The sequence below is a fragment of the Diceros bicornis genome, chromosome X, assembly GCF_020826845.1.
Source record: "Diceros bicornis minor isolate mBicDic1 chromosome X, mDicBic1.mat.cur, whole genome shotgun sequence".
Taxonomy (NCBI): domain Eukaryota; kingdom Metazoa; phylum Chordata; class Mammalia; order Perissodactyla; family Rhinocerotidae; genus Diceros; species Diceros bicornis.
Window position 1 is genome coordinate 18,123,988 of NC_080781.1, and position 16,960 is coordinate 18,140,947.

Here is a 16,960-nt window from a genome sequence, read left to right on the forward strand (position 1 = left end):
GAGCAGTTGTTCTGAGCAGCCTTTGTGCCACCTGCCTGGACAAAAGTGACTCTAATCTGTCGATTGCTTAATAGAAATTTCCCTCAGTGAAAAGCCAATTGACCGCCCCTGCCCGGGATTAAAGCAGCCACCACCTTGCCATCTGCATACAGCCCTAAACCAGAGGGTGTGGAATGATCAGTTCACAGGCAGGGAGCGGTGGCGAGGGAGTACAAGTTAAATGTGCAAGTCCTGATGTGCTCCTCGTGATTCCTTCTCCTTCTCAAATGCCACAACGTGTGCAGGGAGTTAAAACGAGCAGCGTCGTCACGATGCAGCCAAGCCTGATTAGACAGCCCGGAATTCATTTCCCCAGTTTTCTGCGTGGGCTGCACAGCATGATAGGGAATGAGAGAAAAGGCTTCATGGGTAGGAGATGGCTGCCTCATGATGACACAGAGACGGCCTGCCAAGCCCTCGCTCTTCCCAGGAGCAAAGGCGGCTCTGCAGAGGCCTGGCGTCCCTCTGCTGCAGTTTGTCAGCACTGGGCCAGGTCCACGTCATCTCCAGCACCGCCACAATCGCTGCTGTTCTGTCTCCTCTCCTCTTTCCCCCTCCCCTCCTTTCCTTCTCTTCCTTTGCCTTTCTCTCAGTCTGTCTCTCTCTTTCTTGTTTTCTCTGATATTTACAGATATTAACCCTTCCTTTTTTTCAAGACCCTTAAAAAGAACAAATTATTTGTGCTTCCATGCAATGTTCTGCATGAACTGAACCCAGGTAGATACTCTCTCTGATTCGTATTTGAATCCCTAAAGCTGATATCCTCGGCACCTGGTGCATGTTTTATGCTTAATAAATACTTGTTGAATGAATGAATGAATGCATGCATGAATGGATGAATGAATGAATGAATAAACGAACAAATGAATAAGCCAACATGTCAGAGTTGTGGTGTCACCTCTGTGGAGGTGACAGTTTCTGCAAGCTTTTTAGCCTTTGCTTGTTTTACTTCAACCTAACGCAGTGAAATATTCCAAAGCCTGGAAGACTATAACTGAAAGGGAATGCAGTGGGTGAGAGTGATTAAAAGCACTGGCTGTGGGGGGGCCGGCCCTGTGGCTTAGCGGTTAAGTGCACGCACTCCACTACCCGTGCCCCAGGTTCAGATCCCGGGCATGCACAGACGCACCGCTTCTCCGGCCATGCTGGGGCCGCGTCCCACATACAGCAACTAGAAGGATGTGCAACTATGACATACAACTATCTACTGGGGCTTTGGGGAGACAGAGGGAAAAAAAAAAGGAGGAAGATTGGCAATAGATGTTAGCTCAGGGCCGGTCTTCCTCAGCAAAAAGAGGAGGATTGGCATGGATGTTAGCTCAGGGCTGATATTCCTCACAAAAAAAAAAAAAAAGCACTGGCTGTGGAGTATGAGATGACAGTGTGCATCTCACTTCTGTGACTTACAAGCTGCATGACCTTGGTCAGGTTGCATAAACTCTCTTAGCCTTCCTTCCCCCATAAATGACATGGGCAGCATAGTATACACCCCATGCAGTCAGCACGAGGAGTAAATGAAATAACATATGTGAAGCACAAGGCACGGCATGGAGCATATCATGAGCATATAATAAACGCTAATAATGACAATAAAAATGATGACTGATGTTTGTGCTAATGATTACTAATGCTCAACATTAATATTTTAAAAGACTTGATGAGCTGCTGAGATAACCTACTGCCTTCTGATACATTTGCGATGAAACAATAACCTACAAAAAATAGTTGTGTTTAAGACCTAACACTCTAACTCAGGAATATTCTATATATACCATATACCATAACTATATTTAGTTTACCAATCGACAAAAGAATCATGTTTAAGAGTGCTTTATTCCTAAGTCTCTGATTACTGCTAAGAGATTATAAATATTGGTTGATTCATTACTATTCTCTTTTTGTTAATGTTTTAATTTCTGTAAAATGCAATGCATTGATTGCTTGGAAAAGGAAAATTGGCAACAAGTTGGTCTTGACATCAACCTCTCAGGTAGATAAATCAGGGTTACTTACTCTCAGCACCACTAATATTTGGAACTAGATAATTCTTTGTTGTGTGAGGGGGCTGTCCTGGGTACTGTGGGACATATACTAGCATCCCTAGCGTCTCCTCACTAGATGACAGTAGCAGCCCATACCTCCTCCCAGTTGTGACAATTCAAATTGTCTCCAGACTTTGCCCCCCACACCCACCCCCACCGCCAAGAACCACTGAGATAGGGTAATGAGTTCCATTGCACTGGGAGCAGGGCAAGTGCCAGTCGTAACTGTACTTGAGCCCATGGAAATCTATGTGCCAGTGTACAAGGTTCTACAGAATTGGGTCCTGAGTCACTTCTGCCTTCTACCAAACTGTTTGGAGCAGATGTGATTCTTTGGTCTCAGGTCTATTCCCTGAAAGCTCTCTCATCAATTCCAACTCCCTCCTGAGAATTCACACTCTAGGCCCTCAAGATCTCTGTTTTAACAGAAACCATCCAGGTAGCTTCTGTGTGTTGGCTGTGGAGAGGCTCTGAACGCAAGTGCCACAATCAGCACAAAGGCTCCTCACCTTCACCTCCGAGAGTACTTAACGCCCACACAGGCTGTAACCAGGGCCTAGAACAATAGCTTGGCCAGGCAGGAAAACAAATGAATAAAACCTTGATGCAGTTCAGAACCACTGCAGAACTCATCTTTATCCTAACCAAGTGGGAAACAGAAGGAAAAAAAAAACATCACAAATCAAAAGAAATGTGGCTTCACTAGAGAGCGAAAAACCTCAGCATAAATCCATTTCCTTCAAAGACAGTGAATAGAGCTTCTGTAATTGGGTCAAAGCAGGGAACATTTCAAAATTGAGGACAAAAAATTTCCAGCAAACCACAGAGAAGACATTTGGAGAAGTTTTTTTTTTTTTTTTTCAAGAGTAGTTCTATGTAAAACAATAAATCAGTCCTCTGTCTACTGGCAGAGGAAAAAGGTTATGAAATCATGATAAGTCAAAGACTATGAGAAATAAATCATCCTAATTCTGAAGCCCGCAAAGCAACATAAAAAATATTCTTATGAGAAAATGTAGACTGGAAAAAGCAAGATACAAAACTGCACAGTGCTGTGAATGATGCCATGTAAGAAAAAAGTGGGAGGAGAACCAGTTTCCATTTGCTGAGTAATTATCCTGTCCCAGGCTCTGTGCCTGGATATACTTTTTAAAATACATCTCCCTAATCCTTCACAACTACCCTACGAGGGAGATGCCATTTTCTGCTTTTTATGAAACAAGGAAATAGAGACATAGAGCCCAAAGTTGCAAAGGTGGAAGGTAATCAGACCAAGTCTTCATGACCCTAAATCCTATATTGTTACCAACTTGGTTGTATTGCATCTCATATGTAAACCCAGAGGAAAAGAGCAGAAGGGAAGCTATCAAACTCAGTATTAAGGTAAAATGATGATCTTAAGGGTGATTACTTTTTGTTTCTCAGCTTCTATTATGTTTTATTGTGTTTGTACAAATAGATTTTTAAAACTTATTACATTTTACCATTTGAAAGGGATGATATTTCCATTCATGCATCAATTTAATCATCTGCCATTTAAGTAGATATGGATTAAGTATAAGATGAAAAAGGATATGTTTCCTATATTCCTAGCAAATATGCAGTTGCTAATATTGATTTGATACTTGATTATTGATTTGAGATCTTTCTTCTTTTTTAATATAGGCATTTACAACTATAAATTTCCCTCTAAACAGTGCTTTTGCTGCATCCCACAAATTTTGGTATGTTGTATTTTCATTTTCATTTGTCACCAAGTATATTCTAATTTACCTGTGATTTTTCTTTGACTCATTGGTTATTCAGGAGTGTGTTGTTTAAGTTCCACAACTTGTGAATTTCCCAAATTTCCTTCTGTTATTGATTTCTAATTTCATTCCATTTGGTCCAGGAACATACTTTGCATGATTTCAATGCTTTTAAATTTATTGAGACTTGGTTTATGGCCTAACGTGGCCAGTCCTGGACAGCATGTCATGTGCACTTGACTAGAATGTGTGCTCCTCTGTTACTGGGTGGAGTGTTCTATAGGTGGCAGTTAGATCTAGTTGGTTTATAGTGTTGTTCAAGTCTTCTATTTCTGCTATAGGTTGAATATTTATGTCTCCCCAAAATTCATCTGTTGAAACCTATCCCCAATGGGATGGTATTAGGAGATGGGGCCTTTGGGAGATGATTAGGTCATAAGGGCAGAGCCCCCATGAATGGGACTAGTGCCATTATAAAACAGACCCCAGAGAGCTCCCTTACCCCTTCCACCATGTGAGGATAAAGTGAGAAGATGGCAATCTATGAACCAGGAAGCAGGCCCTCACCAGACACAAAATCTGCTGGTGCCTTGATCTTGGACTTTCCAGCCTCCAGAACCGTGAGAAATAAATTTCTGTTGTTTATAAGCCACCCAGTCCATGGTATTCTGTTATAGCAGCCCAAACAGACTAAGACAATTTCCCTGTTGATCTTCTGTCTAGTTGTCCTATCCATTATTGAAAGTGGGGTATTGAAGTTCTCTTGCTATTATTATTGAATTATCTATTTCTCCCTTCAATTCTGTGAGTTTTTGCTTCATGTATTTTAGAGGTCTGTTGTTAGGTGTCAAATGCACTTTTTATCAAGTGTCTGGGTACATCAATTTGCCCTCCTGCCAACACTCTCAAAATTAGCACCTGAATCAGCAGGAATGACTGTGATGTATAATGCTTAACATTTAAGAGTAATGAACACCTTATGTTCTCCTTGATCAGAGATGGCATCTCTCCGTATGATTGGTTGGTAAATATGTCTTATCTGGACATAGATGTTCCTTGAAAAATAAAGCCAAAGAATTCTTGAAAATTAAATGATTTTCTTCTGGTTTTACCTGTTTTTTCCTCCCCTTTTGAGGAATATGAGCCAAACTTGACTTTCTCCCTAATTTTTCAGTTTCCCAGAGGAATAAAGTTATAATCAATGAATTAAAGTCAAATTTCTGAGTCCTTTACTGATCATGGTCAAGAATGTTACCTTCAGCCCTTGAAAGAAAAGCTAGTCTTGGGCCAGCCCCGTGGCTTAGCAGTTAAGTGCGCGCGCTTCGCTACTGGCGGCCCAGGTTTGGATCCTGGGCGTGCACCGAGGCAAGGCTTCTCCGGCCACGCTGAGGCTGCGTCCCACATACAGCAACTAGAAGGATGTGCAACTATGACATACAACTATCTACTGGGGCTTTGGGGAGAAAAAAGGAGGAGGATTGGCAATAGATGTTAGCTCAGAGCCGGTCTTCCTCAGCAAAAAGAGGAGGATTAGCATGGATGTTAGCTCAGGGCTGATCTTCCTCACACACACAAAAAAAAGTAGTCTTGCTTTTAAGTAGTAATCTCCCTGAGAATGCAAGGACTTGGAAAGTCTACTAGAATACATTTCTAGGGGACATCAGACTTGCTGTGGTCAGTGCGCCGGTAACATTCTACAGACATGTTTTGTGTGCTCAAGATGTATTTTGAAGGTGCACCCCAGCTTTTAAGAAGCCATATCCTGGCATCATGAAGAAGATACAAACAAGAAAATCAATACATCACTTTGGTAAGTATTGTGACAGCATAAAAAGAAGATGCCAGGGGTGGGGCAGAGTGCTGGAGGGAGAAGGCACACCCCCCTGAACAGGGCATTATAATGGTTCTCTTCACATCTACAAAATCTAGAATCAAGGCTGGTTGGCTGATGTGGGATGTGGGATAGAGACTAACTTGAGATTGTGGGGCTGCGTATGGGCATACAGGAGTTGCAGATCATTCCAACTCACTCTCACTTACTGCCCTACAGCAATGTTTCTCAAAGTATGGTCCATAAACCCACTAGGGGACCTCAAAAGACTTTCTGATTCAAAAATGCAAGTGCTTTCCTCAGTTCTTAGAGAAAAATGGGGATTAACGCCACAGATTTTCACTTATATACACGGCCAAAAGCTACTGAGTTATTAAGAATCACTAAAACTTTGCGTTTTTATGAAACCCTAGTTTAGCACATAATCAGGAAGTCTGGCTGCCACACAACGTGTGGCGAGAGGAGAAATCCCTGCAACTTCAGAATGACAATTTCTTTCTAGTGCTTCATCAGTCCCAGGCCTTTCAATTGCTGCTATCTTTGTGTTCATTGCCATAATTGTAGAATTATTCTTAGCGTTTATCTCTGTTAATTATTTTTCTTGTAATTGCTGCATTGCTACCACTTTGATACTTATTTTGTTCCTCTCCAATTCTTTGTTATCACTGAGTTCTTTTACCACTGGAAAAAGAGAGGAGATGGTGTGGGTGGGTTGTGGGATCTTGTTTTGCTCTGCCCCAAAAGTCTAAGAAGTATTGCCCTAGAGGAACTATTTGATCTCACCATGCTGGTCCATTAATGATGCTCTGGACATTCATATGTCCAGAGGCTATCTCTGAGTCTCTGTTTAAACCATTCCATTCCCACCATCTCCTTAAAATTGTCCCTGACCCCAAATCATTGTGAGTTCCCCCTCTCATAAGTCATAACATTGGTTATCTCTACTGCCTACTTGTTAGTGGGTCATAAACAGCAGTGGGATATCTTGAATCACTGAGCAATCTAATTCTTGAATTGTTATCTACCTTTTGAAGTATTTTATTTTTATCTTTCTGTCAAGACTTAAGTATCCTGAGAGCAGGGACCAAGTTGAACGTCTATATATGTTAGCACAGAATAAAGAAAGTGCCTATGGTACAGAACCTAGTGACAAAGGTTCTTTACTGGGCACCTGTGGTCTGATCTGAGGGTTGAGAGGGAGCAGAAATGGACACAGATTCTATTGGATAGACACAGGTCTATAGGATACCAGCTCTTGGCAGTTCTCCAGGTTCCCCAGACTGCTGTCCATGAAGTCTGAAGTGGCAAACAAGCAAACAAACTGACAGTGGCTTCTGACGGTGGACATGGGGGATTCCTGATCGTGCAGCAAACAAGCAGGCATGGGAGGGTCAGAAGGCTCTTGGGTTTCAGACATTGCCACTGGTCCTATCTCTTCATCTGGCTCCTGGACTTGCTTAAATCACCATCTGGCCATCTTAAATCACACAGGAGAATCCTGAGAGGTATGTGGCTGTATACCCGACCTTACCTGCCCCATGCCTATTACAGCTTGGATTGGGGCCCCATTTGGGATACTCTCGTGTCTCTTGGTCTTGAGTCAGTGTGTGCTGTCTCTATGTTGCCTGGTTCTGGTTCCTGATTGGGTCCACGCCCTAAGCCCTTTGCCACAAGCCATGATTCCTGATCTCTAACTGGCTAGTCATTGGCCTTTCTAGTTCTTGTCCTATAATGTTTTTAATCAATTTCTATGAACGGTTCTAGCCAGGACACAGGGCATGGAAAGAATCTGAAATCCCACTTAAAAGTAGGTGCTGTTCTCAGCTGGAAGGAGATGCTGCTCTGCTCAGTCCAACCAGTGAGGGGCTAAATGATGGCTGGTCCAGGGTATTTGTTGCTTATGAGTCCACTGAATCAACCAACGTTAAGAAATGCCCTCCCTCTGTGACCACAAACCATGACCATGGAAGTCTCAAAATCTGACATATTTGCAGGAGAAGAATTGATGAATCAAAAAGCAAACGAGCTTGCTACCTCTTCTACAAGAAATAAAGATCATCCTTTGGCTTAAAACAATGACTGTACTCATTTGGAATTCAAATCAATTACCCTGACAACTTAGGTTTTCATATTCCTGTAGAATAAGGACAAATCGGCCTTTCTGAGTGGTTTTGCATTATTAGAATTTGTCCAGGAGAGAAGAATCATTAGTCTTCTCTGACAAAATGAAGTAACAAAAAATTTGTTCTGTATACTCTGGTACCTTTTCAATATTTTATTGAGTTGATATTGTTCCCCTTTACTATAACCATAGATCCAAGGCTACGGAATCAACTTTGCTGCCGAACAACACGGCGAGATCCTCTCTGAGCTCATTTTAAAAAAGCATTCCTTTGAATTTTCAAAACCAAGTTCTTTTGAAACCAGAACTAGGGTTAGATTTAGGTCGACATGGATTTCATAAAAGCAGAACCCTTTAAAGTTTGCATTAAAAATTCATGTGTCTAACTGAACAGCCTTGGTTGGGTAATGATAATAAATATTACAAAAAGTTAATTTCCCTTCGTCGAACTTTCTCACAAGAAAGTTCTGCAGCTTCATCCCAAGCATATTAGACTATTTCATCTCAGCTTGGCAATACAAGCAGGACTGAGTATAATGATGCTCAGTCATCAATTGGTCTCATTCTGTCATAAATAATAACAAGTGTGTGTAGCCACGCCTCAGGTCAGTTCCTGCTCACATCACTTTGTCCCCATCCAGGTTCCTGGGATTCATTCTATGGTCATAGAACTCATTGTAGAAGCCCCGTTGCTGTGTTTGCCTCTGCCATCTACGTGGTCAGAAGATTTCACCCTAACACCCACAAGGAGTGTTCAATCCGTCTGGAAGGTGCAGTGGAAGGAAGGGGTGAAGCAGTATAGCAACTGGTGACAGCACTAACTTTGAAGTCAGACCCCCTCTTTAGGATGCATCATAGATGGGGAAAATCAGTCTCTCTACAACTCATCTCAAGAATGGGGGCAATATTGGGTATCATGAGGCTTAGCAGAAACGATGGATAGAATGCTCTTCACACAGTATCTGGCACATGGTAAGTGATTAATAAATGTGTCTAATGTTCAGCACATAGCAGATACTCAATACATATTGGCTGAATAAATGAGTGAGTGGATGAACAAATGAATGAATGGACAATCAGCCAGATAAATACCTGTTTTATGTTCCTAGTATAGATTCCTCTCTTCTAGACTTAAACTTCTGCTTAAGAAATGGGATAAACTGTGCATAGTGGAATTCAGTAATGTTGGATAGAGTAGATTTGTTCCCAGGGTCTCAGAGGAGAAAGAGTGATGACTTAGGCCAATTCCACAAGCCCACTGCTGGCAGAATTCCCATACCAGTCCGCAAGTGTCAGGGCTGCGGATGAAGGGTGGGGTTGAGCCCTCACCAGGGGATCATTATTGAACAGAACCAATTAAAATGAAAATAAGGTCACAGGCCCTGCTTGCAGTGCCTCTTTGGGTGGCAGGTACAATTTTGAGTCTACCCTTCACTAGTCCACACCCAGAGTCATTACCGGGTCCTCTTGGTCTGCCTTACACACACCTGGGTTACCACCAAACCTCCTTAGCTCCTTGCTTCTCTGATCCTCCAGCTCAGGAATAGCTCATTGCTGTTTGTGGCATCTGGGGGGGGAAACTGAGGCATGGAATGAGGGAGGGTTCTCTGGACCACAAGATCAAAAGCTCCTCAAGGCCCCCTCCCAAGCATCTTTCCCTTCCCAACCCCATCCTTCCCCAACTAAGAAGGTGACCAGAAAGGGGATGGCAGGCAAACATCCTCAATGGCTCTCTAACTGGTTATGATATAAGATAGGCCCCAAAGCTTGGCTATATGTACCAGAAAACCTTTGCGCCAGAAATACTGGCCTAAATTGAAGGCCCTGATACTTAATAAACACTTCTGGAATTCCAGACTCCTTCCGTGGAAGGCTTCCTTAAACCATTTTACAGTGATCTTTTTGACACAAATGAAATAGTTTTTCACTCACCTTTTTTCTTCCAACTACTGTTCAGCTTTGGGGACATATTTCAGTTCACTTTTAATATTCTGGATCTCTGATAGGTTGACTGCAGGTCCTGGAAGTTTCTTTGCTCCTGGAATTGGCTTCTTCTCCTCATCTGAGGTGGGAGGAGCACCCTGAAGAGAAAGAAAAGAAAGAAGACAGATTCAGCTCACCAAAAATGACGTTTGGTCTCCCTGAGTCATGGACATGAGCCAGAAAAAAATTAAAACAAGAATAACGCCGGAGTATAATTCTAGCAGAGTGACTTTCTCTTGTGCTATTGACACACCTTCAGAGTTTCAAGAAGATCTCCTGAAGTTTGTAGAGGACTGTAGAACAAAGTTTGGAAGAAGAAAGCGAGTGATTTCCACGTGACTTAGGAAACACTAGAGTACTGTTCAGTATCTGATAACTAATAAAAATTACCACTGGTTAGAAGGATTTGTGTTTCCTAGAGAAGCATCTTACAAGATCAAATTTAATTTAGTATCATATGATCATAATATGCCGGGACGGCAGAGATTTGTAGAATGTTAGTGCACGGCTGGCTCTAACAATGACTTAGTCCAGGATTTTTCAAATTTTTTGTTGGGGGTGCAGTGGCTGCCAGCCTTTGTTCCAATGACATCTCTGGTAAGCATAAACAAACCGAAATTGACATGAGCAAAACCTCTTTGAACATGGGTGGGATGGGATGGAGCAACAGGAGGCCCGGCTCACCCCTCCTATTTTGGAAAAGTATCTTAAATTTCCTATCATTTTATGTTTTTATGTTGTTACAGCTTTAGGGCAAGACCATATCCTATGCCTTTTTTGTGGCTCCTCCAATGCCTGGTACAGAAGCGCACACACATGTTTGTTGACAGTTGTTTAGCTGATTAATCCTGAGAACATACCATAGTAACAAATCTATGCTTCTAAGTACATACACCAAACATACATATTACCAGTGATTATAAAACAATATGATCAGTTGCTGTGTGTGGCTCCTAGATCTCCAACTCATTACTACAGAAGAAAGTTGCTTGTTATCTTATTCCTGCCATTTGCTAGAGGTGGGGGCATGTTCTCCGTGGCCCTGGAAGGAAGGTGTTGAAAGGAACATTTGATCACCCTGGCAGCCTCGAGAACACGCCTCTCGGATCAGTTTCCTGCAGGGAGGGTAATTGAATGACGGCCCCAGCTGCTTTACCCTGAAACCCGCCTGTCACCGCGCTGAGGTCACGCTTCCCACGGCTGCTCATGGCCAATGACTGACTGCCACAGTATCCCTAGGCGGGCCCATTCCTGGGAGACATGGGACTCCTCTGGGAGGGACTTTGGCTTGAGAATTTTCTTAGAACAGCACTCAAGTCTAAGAAGCTTCTGCCCAACCCTCTGTCCCACTCTCCTTCACCTGCATCACAGTCTGACGACTCTCCCATTTTCCTTACAAGCGCTTTCCCCAATAGATATTTTGCATGTCGAATCCCATCTTTGGGTCTGCTTCTTGGAGGACCCAAACTAACACAGTCTCAGTGTGAGACCGGCAGAGCGCCAGCTGCTCGGCCAACAACTGAGTCAACCAATACAGTTCCGGGGAAGAGGAATAAGAAACCACAGGTTTGCCTCAGGTTCAAGCCTTATGCCCATACTTGCTGCCAGCCTACCTAGGCAGCCCTGTCAGCTGGGGATTAAAGCGATGCTATGCTTTAGCCCTCATCTGGCTCCTACATCTAGTTCTCAAATTGGCTAGAACTGAAAGGGAAAGGGAAGAAAGTGTTCAAGCTTCCTGAAATCTAACCAATTATTTGGTAGACATGTCCTTTATAGAAATGTTTTTAAATTGCTTATTTGAGGGGATGAGTAGAAATATAAAATATCAAGGTGCTATTCTACTAATGGCTAATGGTTTTTCCTGTAGTCTTTTTCTTTGAATCTGGCACAGTGCTGATGAAATAGCTAACCTGCCACCCACACGAAATGATAAAGTAATTCAATGTAGACTGTACCTGTTGTAAATATCTGGAAAATATTGTTTCCCCAAGTCAATGTACAGAGCCATAGGATCGGCTTCCTTTCATCGTGCATACACATTCATCATTTATAAACGCAGATTTAGAAGCAATAATTAAAACTGTTAAACAACCACTTGGAGGACCAGGTATTCCAAAATGTTCTTTGCTAGGCTGTTAGAAATTTTAAACAAGGCTATAAAGTGCTTTTTAAAAATATGTGTAGCAGTGAAATGAATAATGTTTCCTCACTTATAAATGTTCCCAGGTTCTGCTACCGGTGGCCTGGGTTCAGATCCTGGGCACGCACCGACGCACTGCTTGTCGGGCCATGCTGAGGCAGCATCCCACATACAGCAACTAGAAGGATGTGCAACTATAACACACAACTATCTACTGGGGCTTTGGGGGAAAAAAGGAGGGGGATTGGCAATAGATGTTAGCTCAGGGCCGGTCTTCCTCAGCAAAAAGAGGAGGATTGGCATGGATGTTAGCTCAGGGCTGATCTCCCTCACACACACAAAAAAATGTTCCCATGGTTGTTAGGTGGATAGATCTTAATAAAGAAGCATGAAGGAGAAAAATGATTCCAATTCCTTCTGTTAAGAAGTTCCCGGGTAAGTCACATTCACTATCTTTGTGATATAAAAATGTGCTATACTGGCACATTTAACTCATAAAGCCTATGTGTAGTTATGTGTCTATGTGCAAAGGTTTATCATGTGAATGTATGCAGATAAAGGATGATAATATTTAATATTAGGCACTTTCAAGTTATTAAAACCTCACTGCTCTGTGTTTTTCATTTATCAAGGTAATACTTTTAGTACTTGACTTGGTAATGTCACATATAATGGAAAATTCTAAGTGGATACACTTAAGTAGATATTATAATATTGACTCAAGAAGGGGGTTAGTGGTGGTGCATATTCTTAACTGAATCTTCTCTCATCTTTTAAAAAATAATGGGAATCAGATTCCATTTCTTCTATGAATTTTTTATTGTAAGAATTATAATAAATTAAGGCATGAACAAGCAGGGTTCCACATGGCCCCATTTGGCTAAAACGTATGTTCTTTTTTTTCTTTTGTGCATAGATATTTGAATTGAGCAGGGGTATGGAAGACGTTCTTTTGTTTAGCTAAAGAGAGCTCGAGAGAAGGCTTGTCAGCCCCAGCACCACTGCCAGTTTCAGGAAGGGCTGTTGTCAAGGGAAATGTTCCCCTTGAGGGTGATGGAGTATTTGTAAAATTTGGCAAAATGGTGAACCATTTTCCAGCTATTTCGCCTTCATCTCCCTCCTTACTACCGGATGCCCTATCGAGTTTTCCCCTAAACTCTCCTATGTGGAGCAATACAGTCTGATGTGCTTGTTCCTGCTCAAACACTGAAGACTTAATAATAACAACAAGCACACTGCCAGCTCTTCTAAGTTACGTGTACCAACTCATTCAGTCCTCGTATCAATCCTATAAATGTAATCAACCTATAATCAACCCTATTTTACAGTTGAGGAAACTGAGGCCAAGGGAGTAAGAAACTTGCCCATAGCCACACAGCTAGGATGTGGTGGGACCAGAATTAAATCGTGTGTTTGCATCGTGTAAAGGGACCAGGTGGAGAGGAAAATAATTAACAGGAAATCCCAATGTGTTATTTTGTGGCTTAATAATGATGGAATTTCAGTCAAAAGAAGCTTGGGAGGCAGAGTGGGGGCTTGTCAATATCCTTCAAATTACTTTAAGCAAGCAGCTGCCTTGTCTTATGCAAAAGACCAGCCACGCTTATTAGGATTTGTCTGTAAGGCATCTGTGTCAGGCACATGCCACACTCTGGCTGGGCCTGGCAGATGGAGGGTGCACTCCAGCTCTGTAAGTAGAGCAAAGGGCTCACAGAGACCATAGGTGGGCCCGAGACCCAGCCAGTGCTCACAGGCCTTGTCAGCCGGCCAAAGGCTCATCCTGGCTTTCTGCTGAAGTATATTCTCTTATTCAAGTCTGAAAGGGTGTCAGGATTGAGATGGGGGAGCTACTGGCTGTGATAGAGGTGACTTCTTCTGTTCAGGGATGGTATGTTATGATCTCCACTTTATGCAGTGATTTTCTTAATGCAAGGCTAGGCAACAAATCCCAAATCTACGAAAGTAAGCAATTCCAAGTTTACAAACTGGATAACAACAAAAAGTGTGGCTGTATAAGTTATTTTGAATTCAGATTCCATTTTCCCATTCAAACTATGCCACAAAAGGTGGCTGGGACCTCAAGTGAGCCCACAAAATCCTACTTAACCCACCTTGTAGGCCAGCCAAGCTGCCTACTGCTCCCCTTACAATGTTGTGTTCATGAGAAACTTACTCTAAGATCCAGCCCAGAACTTGGGTCATTGGATCCCACCGCTCCCTAAGGCCCCACGAGTCCTGAGAGTTCATTTCTGCTCTTACAATAAGGGAATACAACCCCTAACATCACCCTCCCGACCCATGAGCCCCATGAGAAAGGTGTAGCTCAGTTCAATCAACAGTCCTGGGGTCTCTGGATCTCTGTGGATACCTCGCTCCCTTCCATCCTATGAAGAATATTGGTTGGCCATTTGTATATGTCGCTGGTCATAAACTAGGTGTTCACAAACCAGGCTGTATCAGTTCTTGGCTATTTTAAAATGTGCTGGAACTATCAGATTGGGGGTACGGCAAGTGTGAGAGCAAAGTGCTTCCCCAACCTCCTAACTGGGACACTTGTGTGGAGGAGGGGCCACCTGGACCACAGACAGAAGATGAGATGCAAGACTCCAAAACAACTGTTATATGAGTCAATTTAGTGAGAAAAGAGGGTCAAGCTACTTTCTGGCTGATTGTCATAGTAGTGACAGACACAGCTTAAGAGGAAGCACAGGAAGAAAACCTAGTTACAGATAAATGGAGGTGTAGGAAGAATTCCACTGCCCTCCCTTCTACCTCCTCATGCCTTTTTCTTACAACACACAAAATAATAGACCCAGGAGTCCTTGATGAAAATGGGATAATTAGATCAATCGATGAACAATCATTTAATGAAAACCTGCTAGGCTATGCCACGTTGGTTCTATCACTGACTCTTTCCTCACAGCGACCCTCTGAGGAAAGGAGGAGATGGTATTTTTGCAGACATAGACTCAGAAATACTTGCCCACAGTCCCAGAGGGAGAGCTCATGATCATGAGTTAACTGGATGGCCAAGTTAGCAGCATCAGAACTTGAGATTATATGCCATAAAAGCAGGGGATCTTTTCAACTTGCATGTTCAAAAGTTTTATTCATCAAAGGTGACCTAGTGGCTGAAATTCCAGAACTTGGTGATGTCACTCAAATACGTCATCTCCTTCTTTTAGAAATTATCTTTCTATTGATACAGGACTGGAACTACTAACGTAGGATCACATCAGGAATTATTTACAGAAAAAAGGTTAGAGGCAGGACAACCAAAGTTTTATTTGGAAACTTTGAAATGGTGATAGGTGTTCCTTTGGGGCAAATACCAAAAATGTCACCTGCAAAAGTTAAAAAAGCCTTTTCACCTTTTTAAAACAATAAAATACAGTTTGCTATGCCCTGTGGCATCATTTAATCCCATTTTCCTCCTCTGGTGCTAATGACACACTCCAAAACCTTAATTTTTTATTTTTTCATAATCAGACCTTCCAGGTTTCATCAGAAAAGTCACAATTGGGGAAGAAATATAAACATTTGGGGAGAGAGCTCTTCTCTATTAATTGCATTCTTTATTAATGTTAGCCTCCATTTTAGAAGACTGAGTATTTGAATTTGGAGGAGAGGTAAAGAATTAGAGGGAGGAAAAAATACAGAAATTGATACACTCCCTTGCAAAGTCCACTTTTCAAAGGAAATACCCAGAGATTGGGGCTTTTGTTTGAATCCACAAGTAATTTAACGTGCTTATTACCTGCGCTCCCACTGGGCTTCCCCACTCATCAGAAGCTATACTAAATACATTCTGCTCAGTTCAACAAAAGCTCCGGAGCAAAAACTTACCAAGCTAGTGACTGTCGCTGGACCAAGAGCATCTGAGAGGCTACGCTCCCCTCGCACACACACACAAACACACTCAGACACACAACCAATCAACAAACTAGATGTTAAACTCAGCATCTTCAAATAACTGTGCCAGGCACTTAAATTCGCCTGAAGGGAAGCAAGGGGCAGTATGTTTCATGGCTGACTGAGCAAGACAACCAAAGAAAGGTCTCTGCTACGTGATGACTCCTTGACCCACATCCATTCGTTCCCTCCCTTGTCCTGGAGAGCAGCCCTCACCTTGCCTCTGCCCCCTTCTAGTCAGGATTTTGGAGGAGAAAGACAGTGCTGAGCTCTGTCAGGTAAGTTTTCCTCACCTCCTCCGTTTCCGGAGTACATTCTTTTTTTCTGGGGGGTTGCCCAGCTCCTGGCCGAAAGGCTCCCATTGGAATATTGATATTTGCCTAAAAGAGAAAACAAGGAAGATTTAGCTCATGAAAAGTAAGAAATTGCAATGACGTTCTGAGACAGTAATCATTGTGAGGAAAAATGCATTTGAAAAGTACATCTTTTTAAAGCCTTTTACCTCAACAAAATTGCTGTAATGACAGCACAAAAATATGCAAAGGAAAATTTGACTTCCATTTATTACAGATTTCTAGTACTCATCCTTAGGTCTGCACAGTGATTTCATAGTTCCCCGTTAGAGGGAAGAATTTGAAGACAGCTTATTCTGGCTGTTGCCCTCCTGTGGTGCCTAATCTTGTCCTCTCTCTGAGATAAGGAAGGAACACATAATGATAGGAAAGGAGGAAATAGCATCATAGAAGCCATCCCACACCTTAGCCCTCCTTCAGGTTCCTTCAAATTTAGCTAGGCAGGGGGGCACTCACACCTCCTAAGCTGCCTCCTCCTTTCCATAATGTCCTGTGGCTGTTCCAGCACTTCCTTAGGTCTCTGTAATTGACATTCTTCTACCTTCTCTCCAACACACCACTGTGTGGGTCAGTGCGTAAGGAGAATGCTGGCAAGTCAAGTTCATTGGTATCGCAATTCATAGAATCTTGTCCTTTATTAAGATAACATACCAATCTCCATCACCAGTAAACATAAAATACCTTCTGGTAAACATGAAATATGCCAAAAGTTAAATTATGTAAGGAATATACAAACACTAATTTGAACTTGGGGAAGAGAATATGTAAATGTGAATTTTGTCCATATTTC

The 16,960-nt window shown here is 42.4% G+C and overlaps 1 protein-coding gene across 1 annotated transcript in view; it reads right to left on the bottom strand.

Annotated features, from left to right (window-relative positions):
• Positions 1-16,960, bottom strand: part of SMPX (small muscle protein X-linked) — a 45,104-nt gene that overhangs the window by 18,051 nt on the left and 10,093 nt on the right. The window contains exons 2-3 of the mRNA XM_058535392.1: positions 16,111-16,197; positions 9,715-9,863 (exon numbers count right to left, since the gene is read on the bottom strand). Of these exons, the coding sequence (XP_058391375.1) occupies positions 9,729-9,863; positions 16,111-16,197 (222 nt within the window). The 3' untranslated portion in view covers positions 9,715-9,728. The remainder of the gene's footprint in view (positions 1-9,714; positions 9,864-16,110; positions 16,198-16,960) is intronic.